Consider the following 10,104-nt stretch of genomic DNA (forward strand, 5'->3'; position numbering starts at 1 on the left):
CCCATTGACCTTTATTGGCCTATTGGGACTCTAGACAAGAAAAACATAAGTTCCAGAGAAAAAGCAGGGCTGGCCAACGCTCCAGGAGCCCAAATAGGTCAGTTCAACGCAAGTAGTTCCGTAGACTGTGCTGGGATTTTGGTAAAAACCCTACGGATCTGGGGTGTTCCCCCTTGCCAGACGGTTACCAGAATGCTGATTTCTAGCTATTTTGTTACTCTCTCGGGCGATGTGATCTCCTGCCCAACAAAAGCACTCTAGTTTTGACAGAGACAACGTGAGACACAGAACATGGACAGGTAGGTACATCAGTGGACACCATACCTGGGAATAAACCTCAAATGACATTCACATTGTCATTTGTAAAAAAAAAAAACTCAGACCAGAATATCGTAAAGTATAGAGATTTCTTGTTTATTTTCCAAATCCAGAATAAACAATTGCCACATAATAATACAAAGCTTGAATCTGAATCAAATCTTCAATACTGTAGTATCACATATATCAATATCAAAGATAATAAGTGTACATTGACTGGACCAATGAAAATCCGGCTACTTCAGTAAAACAAGCACAAGTAATGACATGCAGCAGCCAATAACAACCTTAAAAATAAAAAAAACAGTTGTCTATGTATTTCCATATATTGGTTGTATGGCGCCATATGTGATTGTGAGACCATGTCAGTTGGGCCGTGGATAAGGGAGTAACACTAGTCCTTCTGTACAGGGCTCAGGCCAGCAGGGGGCCCAGGCAGCAGGGCTGTGGATAAGGGGCTCCTTCTGTACGGGGCTCAGGCCAATAGGGGGCCCAGGCAGCAGGGCTGGGTATAAGGGGGTCCTTCTGTACAGGGTTTAGGCCAGTAGGGGGCCCAGGCAGCAGGGCTGGGGATAAGGAGGTCCTGCTGTATGGGGCTCAAGCCAGCAGGGGAGCCAGGCATCAGGGCTGTGGATAAGGGGGTCCTTCTGTACAGGGCTCAGGCCAGCAGGGCTGTGGATAAGGGGATCCTGCTGTACGGGGCTCAGGTCAGTAGGGGGCCCAGGCAGCAGGGCTGTGGATAAGGGGGTCCTTCTGTACAGGGCTCAGGTCAGTAGGGGGCCCAGGCAGCAGGGCTGTGGATAAGGGGGGTCCTGTTGTATGGAGCTCAGGCCAGGCAGCAGGGCTGTGGATAAGGGGGTCCTGCTGTATGAGGTTCAGGCCAGCAGGGGAGCCAGGCAGCAGGGCTGTGGATAAGGGGGTCCTGCTGTATGGGGCTCAGGCCAACAGGGGGCCCAGGCAGCAGGGCTGTGGATAAGGGGATCCTGCTGTATGGGGCTTAGGCCAGCAGGGGGCCCAGGCAGCAGGACTGTGGATAAGGGGGTCCTGCTGTATGGGGCTCGGGCCAGCAGGGGGCCCAGGCAGCAGGATGAATCAGATGTGGGAAGGAGGGGTAATTACTGGAACCAATCCTCTGTATGGCTTTCTCTGCAGCAGCTGAAAGCCAGCATCTTCTCTTCTCCCTCTCAACGGCTTTCAGCTGCTGCAGAGAGAGCCATACAGGGGATTGGTTCCTGCAATGGCCCCCCCCCCCCCCACCACACTGATCACCCTCCCTGTGCACCATACATTTACCCCTTGCCCGAGGCCCCCCACAGCGCTGCTGACTACCCTCTTCTCCTTCCCGCTGGCAGTTGCAAGCATACAATAGGAACCTTCGGGGCTTCGGGGTGGAGATACACTATATTGTCAAAAGTATTGGGACACCTGCCTCTACATGAACTTTAATGGCATCCCAGTCTTAGTCCGTAGGGTTCAATATTGAGTTGGCCCACCCTTTGCAGCTATAACAGCTTCAACTCTTCTGGGAAGGCTGTCCACAAGGTTTAGGAGTGTGTCTATGGGAATGTTTGACCATTCATCTAGAAGCGCATTTGTGAAGTCAGGCACTGATGTTGGTCGAGAAGGCCTGGCTCGCAGTCTCCGCTCTAATTCATCCCAAAGCTGTTCTATCGGGTTGAGGTCAGGACTCTGTGCAGGCCAGTCAAGTTTCTCCACCCCAAACTCACTCATCCATGTCTTTATGGACCTTGCTTTGTACACTGGTCCAAATCATTTGGTGGAGGGGGGATTATGGTGTGGGGTTGTTTTTCAGGGGTTGGGCTTGGCCCCTTGGTTCCAGTGAAGGGAACTCTTAAGGCGTCAGCATACCAAGACATTTTGGACAATTTCATGCTCCCAACTTTGTGGGAACAGTTTGGGGACGGCCCCTTCCTGTTCCAACATGACTGCCCACCAGTGCACAAAGCAAGGTCCATAAAAAGTCCAAACTGTTCCCACAAAGTTGGGAGCATGAAATTGTCCAATTGTCTTGGTATGCTGACGCCTTAAGAGTTCCCGTAGGTACATAAAGGATGAGCGAATTTGGGGTGGAGAAACTTGACTGGCCTGCACAGAGTCCTGACCTCAACCCGATAGAACACCTTTGGGATGAATTAGAGAGAAGGCCTTCTCGTCCACCATCAGTGCCTGACCTCACAAATGCTCTTCTGGAAGAATGGTCAAACATCCCCATAGACACACTCCTAAACCTTGTGGACGGCCTTCCCAGAAGAGTTGAAGCTGTTATAGCTGCAAAGGGTGGGCCAACTCAATATTGAACCCTACGGACTAAGACTGGGATGCTATTAAAGTTCATGTGCGTGTAAAGGCCGGTGTCCCAATACTTTTGAAAATTGCATGTATATATTTACCAGCCCCTTCCTTTCCTGAATGAACACAATGAGTGATTAGTACCGATCACTCACTGTGTTCATTCATAATTGAAGCATAGTAAACTGTCTATTTGGGGGTGTCAGGTTGGCCATATGGGGCCCTGTGGGTTCTAACAGCAGCTCTGCATGTCAGTACTGATTGTTTAGAGGACCATATTCCCACCGAACTCCCTCCCCAAGAGAATGTGAAATGCTTAGGGCTGCAGTCATTCCCTGGAATGCTTATATGTCTTGAGTTCCTGGGCCTACAAACTCAGTGAGTCAATTACGAGGGTCTCCGACCCTCCCTGCTAGGTTTTTTTTTATTTAATATTGTGAAGCATGCACAAAGAATAATGAGGACAACCCAATGTTAGGGGGGGTGAGAGAGCCAGGAACTGTAGAAAGCAGATCTCACCACTGGAGCCTTCATCAGTGTATCAGTCGAACTAACTCTCAGAATGAACAGCCCTGTTGGATTTTTTATTTAATATTGTGGAGCATGCACAAAGAATAATGAAGACACCCCAATGTTGGGGGGGTGGGGGTGGGGTGAGAGAGCCAGGAACTGTAGAAAGCAGATCTCACCACTGGAGCCTTCATCAGTGACTCAGTCAAACTAACTCTCGGAATGAACAGCCCTGTTGGATTTTTTATTTAATATTGTGGAGCATACACAAAGAATAATAAGGACACCTCAATGTTGGGGTTGGGGGTGGGGTGAGAGAGCCAGGAACTGTAGAAAGCAGATCTCACCACTGGAGGCTTCATCAGTGATTCAGTCGAACAAACTCTCAGAATGAACAGCCGTCCTTCTATTTGTGAGTTTTCTGGTGTTGAACAAGGCCTCCCTTGTGAACAAAACTTTTCCCGCACTCCGAGCATGAAAAAGGACGCTCACCCGTGTGACTTCTCTGGTGTATAACAAGCGCAGTTTTCATAATGAAGCCTTTACCGCACACCAAACATGAATGAGGACGCTCGCCTGTGTGAAGCTTCTGGTGTATACCAAGTGCCCCCTTCTGGGTGAAAGATTTCCCACACACCGAGCACGGATAAGGACGCTCCCCCGTATGACATCTGTGGTGTATCAGAAGTTTGGCTTTCTCAGGGAAACTTTTCCCGCACACTGAGCAAGAATAAGGACGCTCACCGGTGTGACCTCTCTGGTGTGATACAAGGCCTGCTCTGTGAGTGAAACTTTTCCCACACTCCGAACATTTATAAGGACGCTCGCCTGTGTGGCTTCTCTGGTGCGAAATAAGGCCTGCTCTGTGCGTGAAACTTTTCCCACACTCGGGACACGAGTAAGGTCGTTCACCCGTGTGACATCTCTGGTGCTCCACCAGATTGATTTTGTGAGTGAAACATTTCCCGCACGCTGAACATGAATAAGGACGCTCACCCGAGTGACTTCTCTGGTGTTGAAGAAGAGTCTTTTTCAGAATGAAACACTTTCCGCACACTGAGCACGAATAAGGACGCTCACCGGTGTGACTTCTCTGGTGATTAATAAGATCTGATTTTGCAGTAAAGGAAAACCCGCACTCTAAACATGAAAAAGGACGCTCACCCGTGTGACTTCTCAGATGTTTAGTAAGGTTTCCTTTTTGACTGAAAGATTTCCCGCACTCTGAACATGGAAAAGGACGCTCCCCCGTGTGATTTCTCTGGTGTGCAACAAGGCTTCCTTTGTGAACAAAACGACTCCCGCACTCTGAACATGAAAAAGGACGCTCCCCTGTGTGATTTCTCTGGTGCGAAAGAAAGTGTCCTTTCTGAGTGAAACACTTCCCGCACTCTGAACATGAAAAGGGACGCTGACCCGTGTGAATTCTCTGGTGTAGGAGGAGGTTTCCTTTATCAGCGAAACACTTCCCACACACTGAACATGAATAGGGGCGCTTGCCTGTGTGACTTCTCTCATGTCTCTGAAGACACCTTTTCTCACTGAAGCGCTTCCCGCACACCGAACATGAAAAGGGGCGTTCACCTGTGTGAGTTCTTTCGTGTATATCAAGTGATTTTTTAACAGTAAAACCCTTCCCGCACTCTGAACACGAGTAAGGGCGCTCACCCGTGTGGAGTCTTTTGTGTCGGACAAGGTTTCCTTTTAAAGTGAAACATTTCCCGCACTCTGAACACGAGAAAGGACGCTCGCTTTTGTGAGTTCTCTGGTGTATAAGAAGGTATTTTTTTTGGGTGAAGGATATCCCACACACTGAACATGACAACGATTGTTCTCCTGTGTGATTCCCTTCACGTCTTAAAGAAGATTCCTTGGACTTAGGTGGCTTTGTTGGTCTATCTGAACGCTGAGATTTTAGATGTATTTCTGGAGTCACAGTATGAGATTTATCAGATTTCTTAGGATTTGAGGGATCCATTGATCTTTTTATATCATCAGCTCTGTGATGAGTATTATCAGTAATGGGATGTACTTCTGGAGAAGGTTGTGTGATGTCATTATCTTCTTCATCATTATCTTCTTCATCATTATCTGGAGATGGAACAGATTGTCCTTCAGAGGTATTCCTGTTTTGAGCATTGTGTCCATCTGTTGGAAAGCAATTTGATGTTATAGGTATATGCTTTACATGCAGGAGTCATATACATGTACGTATTTAGAGTAGTCAACTGTTTCAAAGAGCCCTGGCATAGAATTGGAAGCAATTGCAACACCAAACTACAGTATCTATTCACATTTGTTGGGAACATGACGTTATATTGAGGAATGGAGATGGACCTTTCATATGGTGTACAGTATCTCCTCCTCATTTGTTGGGAACATGACGTTATATTGAGGAATGGAGATGGACCTTTCATATGGTGTACAGTATCTCCTCCTCATTTGTTGGGAACATGACATTATATTGAGGAATGGAGATGGACCTTTCATATGGTGTACAGTATCTCCTCATTGGTTGGGAACACGACATTATATTGAGGAATGGACATGGACCTTTCATATGGTGTACAGTATCTCCTCCTCATTTGTTGGGAACATGACATTATATTGAGGAACGGAGATGGACCTTTCATATGGTGTACAGTATCTCCACCTCATTTGTTGGGAACATGACGTTATATTGAGGAATGGAGATGGACGTTTCATATGGTGTACAGTATTTCCTCCTCATTTGTTGGGAACATGATGTTATATTGAGGAATGGAGATGGACCTTTCATATGGTGTACAGTATCTCCTCCTCATTTGTTGGGAACATGATGTTATATTGAGGAATGAAGATGGACCTTTCATATGGTGTACAGTATCTCCTCCTCATTTGTTGGGAACATGACATATTGAGGAATGGAGATGGATCTTTCATATGGTGTAAAAAGCTCCACCTCATTTGTTGGGAACATGACGTTATATTGAGGAATGGAGATGGACCTTTCATATGGTGTACAGTATCTCCTCCTGGTGTACTTTTCTTCCACCTCAGTTGTTGGGGACATTGGGGTGGTAGTGTAGGTACATTGACAGTGTTCTTACTATCAGTTAGGTTTTCACAGTCTTTACCTCATTAAAGGATGTGACGTGAAGTAATTAATTTATCGTTCATGTAAACTTGGGTCAAACTTTTATGGATTTTCTGCATTTATCGGATAAAGTCTCCTCTTACCCGGTGATGTGAGGGGCGGCTGATTCTCCATCATGACGTCCTTGTAGAGATCCTTGTGTCCTTCTAAATACTCCCACTCCTCCATGGAGAAACAGACAGTGACATCCTGACACCTTATAGGAACCTGACACACACAATGATACAGTCACCATCCAGACACATCCCTTGTCTGTTACTGGATAATGTCCCAGAATTCCCGGCACCGCTCACCTCTCCTGTCAGCAGCTCCATCATCTTGTTGATGACTTTTAGAATTTTCTTGGCACTGGTTACCTCTGTTGTCAGGCAGTGAGGTGGAGACACTGTGATTGGTGACATCTTTTGAAGACAGCTGTTGGGTGTTAATGGCTCACCAGATATTTTCTTTACTACTTTATAATCCTAAGGAAAAAAAAAAAACAAAAACCTCTACAGACTTATCAGACTCCTCCCCAACTCTCAGATGCAGTCTGGGATTTAGTTACAGAGATAAGGGTAATGCCAAGAGACCCTCCCAGAATCCTCCTTACCTCTCCAGTCAGTAGGCAGATGATCTCAAGGGTGAGGTCTAATAACCTTTCAGTCATGTGACTTTGGCTCTTGTCCATACTTACTGATGGGGTCATGTGATCCATTTAGGTGGTCATGAGATCTATACAGGACTCTCTTTTCTGTGGAAGGATAATAAACATAAACTATAAACCAGAGGCTCTGGATGGACAGTTGGATAAATGGTTCTATATTTAGGATGTATCCGGTCTATAAACCAGAGGCTCTGGATGGACAGTTGGATAAATGGTTCTTTATTTAGGATGTATCCGGTCTATAAACCAGAGACTCTGGATGGACAGTTGGATAAATGGTTCTATATTTAGGATGTATCCGGTCTATAAACCAGAGGCTCTGGATGGACAGTTGGATAAATGGCTCTATATTTAGGATGTATCCGGTCTATAAACCAGAGGATCTGGATGGACAGTTTGATAAATGGTTCTATATTTAGGATGTATCCAGTCTATAAACCAGAGGATCTGGACGGACAGTTGGATAAATGGCTCTATATTTAGGATGTATCCGGTCTATAAACCAGAGGATCTGGACGGACAGTTGGATAAATGGCTCTATAGTTAGGATGTATCCGGTCTATAAACCAGAGGCTCTGGATGGACAGTTGGATAAATGGTTCTTTATTTAGGATGTATCCGGTCTATAAACCAGAGGCTCTGGATGGACAGTTGGATACGTGACTTCCATATTTAGGATGTATCCGGTCTATAAACTAGAGGCTCTGGATGAACAGTTGGATACAGGATTCCATATTTAGGATGTATCCAGTCTATAAACCAGAGGCTCTGGATGGACAGTTGGATAAATGGCTCTATATTTAGGATGTATCCGGTCTATAAACCAGAGGCTCTGGATGGACAGTTGGATAAATGGTTCTATATTTAGGATGTATCCAGTCTATAAACCAGAGGCTCTGGATGGACAGTTGGATAAATGGCTCTATATTTAGGATGTATCCGGTCTATAAACCAGAGGGTCTGGATGGACAGTTGGATAAATGGTTCTATATTTGGGATGTATCTGGTCTATAAAACAGAGGCTCTGGATGGACAGTTGGATAAATGGTTCTATATTTAGGATGTATCTCATCTATAAAGCTATACATTTTATTACCTTTTATGCTGTCAGTTCCAGCTTTGTCTTTTCTCTATTTACCTCTCACCTGGAACTTCCTGTCTGTATGTTACATCACTTCCTGTTTCTATTATCATTTCCTGTTACTGCGTTCCACTGGCGATTAATGAGATTGCCTCCTTGTGGAGAATATAAAACCTGCAGCTTACGTTGTTTTTCAGTATAGACAGCTGTTTCTGGGACCATTCTTTTATTCTATTATACGTATTAGCGCTTACATAGACTTTTAAAAGTGTTTTTGCACATTTTTAATGCATTCTAATGTGTAAGAAAATGCTTATGTTCCGTCTTTACAGGCAAGGCCATTAAAGCTTAGCACAGCCCTAAAAAAGCCCATGAACCTTTTTTTTTTTTTAGAGATGTGAGCATTCTGTACTGAATACAATGGGATTCCTATTGCTGGGCATTGTCACATGTAGGGCTAGGCACAAAAACACGCTCAAGAAGCTCAGGTGTAAATGGTGGTTTTTAAATTCAAACAGTTACAAGTTTAGCAATACAGCTTTCTGAGGCAGGGTCCATAAGATGAGGGCAACTAGTGGCAAAATCCCAATTTTGGGAACACCAACCACATTTTGTTTGTTTATAATAGTTGCTTCTGGAAACTTTGAAAATGGGAAAAGTCTGGTACATTATAGGGGCTGAAAGAGCAGAGACTTACACTCTGAGAGAGCTGTAACTCAGCCCGTTCCCTGATTGCCGAACTGATTCCAGGAAGTCTAAGACGTGGTTCCCAAAGGCTGCCTCCATATTCTATGATATGTGGTTTTCGTTGACTTTGGAAGGGGAGCTATGAATAAAGATGAAAGGTTGAATTGGGGCAACCTATTCCTCTCAGTTTCTACGCAATTAAATGAAGACATTTTAGGTGTGGAAGGACCCAGCATGCTTGAGTCAGGAGATCTCGCTTAAAGAACATTGTTTTTCCAGAGGATATCACCAGAGGAAACAAGGCCTCCTCGGTCAAAATAGCAACCACCGCCATGCACTCTCATTGAGCCTTCACCAATACTTTCAAAATGAAAGATGTCAGAGGAAAGATGTAAACCATCCTAAACCTCCAGTGCCTGTGTGAGATAATGGATTGTGAGGGTTCGGTTCCACTGCTGGATGAAGGGAAACTAGAATACTGTGAGATGAAGAACTACATTCCCAGCTATTTCAGACTCTGAGATGGTACCTGGTGGCTCTACTATTGCCACACTTACCTCCTCTGGGATCCAGCACTAGGTCTCATCTCTGGAGCACAGCTGCCTGAACTTCTGGGCCTTCACCTGGAGTGCCAGTGCCGTAGGGTACAGTTCTCCTGGCTGATGTGGCTTTAAGTTACAAAACAATGAGGGGCTCAGTGTTCAGGCAAAACATCTCTGTGCTTCAGCCAAGTCTCCTCCTACTTCTGCACTCATCTGTATCCTCATGTTAAAGCGGAAGTAAACCCATCCATAAACCAGTTTCATTTCTGGCACGTGCCAGAAATGTAACACTCCTATTGGTTGTGCTCTCAACTAAACTGTCAAACCATTCAATGGCTGGTGTCATAACTGATCACATGGCAGTTGTAGATTAAACAGAGGCCAAGATGGCAGCTTCCTTGGCTGAAAACGATAGGGGGTTTACTTACACTTTAACTATGTCCTCCATGCAAGCCTCCAGTCCTTCTGTCATACCAGTGACTGTGATTGCCTATGACTCCAGGGCACACTGAGCATCCTGTGTGACACTGCAACTCCAGAGCAACCTGAGCATCTTGTGTGTGACCCCTTGAATCCAAAGCACATTGAGCAGTCTATATGACCCCAGAGAACCTTGAGCATCCTTTGTGACCCCTGTGAAACCAGAGCACCCTGAGCATCCAGTATGAGCTTTATGACTCCAGAGCAATCACGAGCATCTTGTGTGACCCCTGTGACTCCAGAGCACCCTGAGCATCCTGTGTGACCCCTGTGACTCCAGAGCATCCTGTGTGTCCCCTGTTTTTTCGAAGCACCTTGAGCATCCTCTAGACCCCTGTGATTCCAGAGCACCCTGAGCATCCTGTGTGACCCCTGTGATTCCAGAGCACCCTGA

At 45.7% G+C, this 10,104-nt stretch overlaps 1 protein-coding gene across 1 annotated transcript in view; it reads right to left on the reverse strand.

Moving 5' to 3' along the window:
* Window positions 1-8,110, reverse strand: part of LOC141106903 (uncharacterized) — a 42,314-nt gene extending 34,204 nt beyond the window's left edge. The window contains exons 1-5 of the mRNA XM_073597832.1: window positions 8,017-8,110; window positions 6,867-7,007; window positions 6,568-6,738; window positions 6,358-6,481; window positions 3,546-5,286 (exon numbers count right to left, since the gene is read on the reverse strand). Coding sequence (XP_073453933.1) covers window positions 3,546-5,286; window positions 6,358-6,481; window positions 6,568-6,738; window positions 6,867-6,971 — 2,141 coding nt within the window. The 5' untranslated portion in view covers window positions 6,972-7,007; window positions 8,017-8,110. The remainder of the gene's footprint in view (window positions 1-3,545; window positions 5,287-6,357; window positions 6,482-6,567; window positions 6,739-6,866; window positions 7,008-8,016) is intronic.
* Between the last annotated feature and the right edge of the window lie 1,994 nt (window positions 8,111-10,104).

The sequence above is a fragment of the Aquarana catesbeiana genome, linkage group LG08, assembly GCF_042186555.1.
Source record: "Aquarana catesbeiana isolate 2022-GZ linkage group LG08, ASM4218655v1, whole genome shotgun sequence".
NCBI classification, from domain to species: domain Eukaryota; kingdom Metazoa; phylum Chordata; class Amphibia; order Anura; family Ranidae; genus Aquarana; species Aquarana catesbeiana.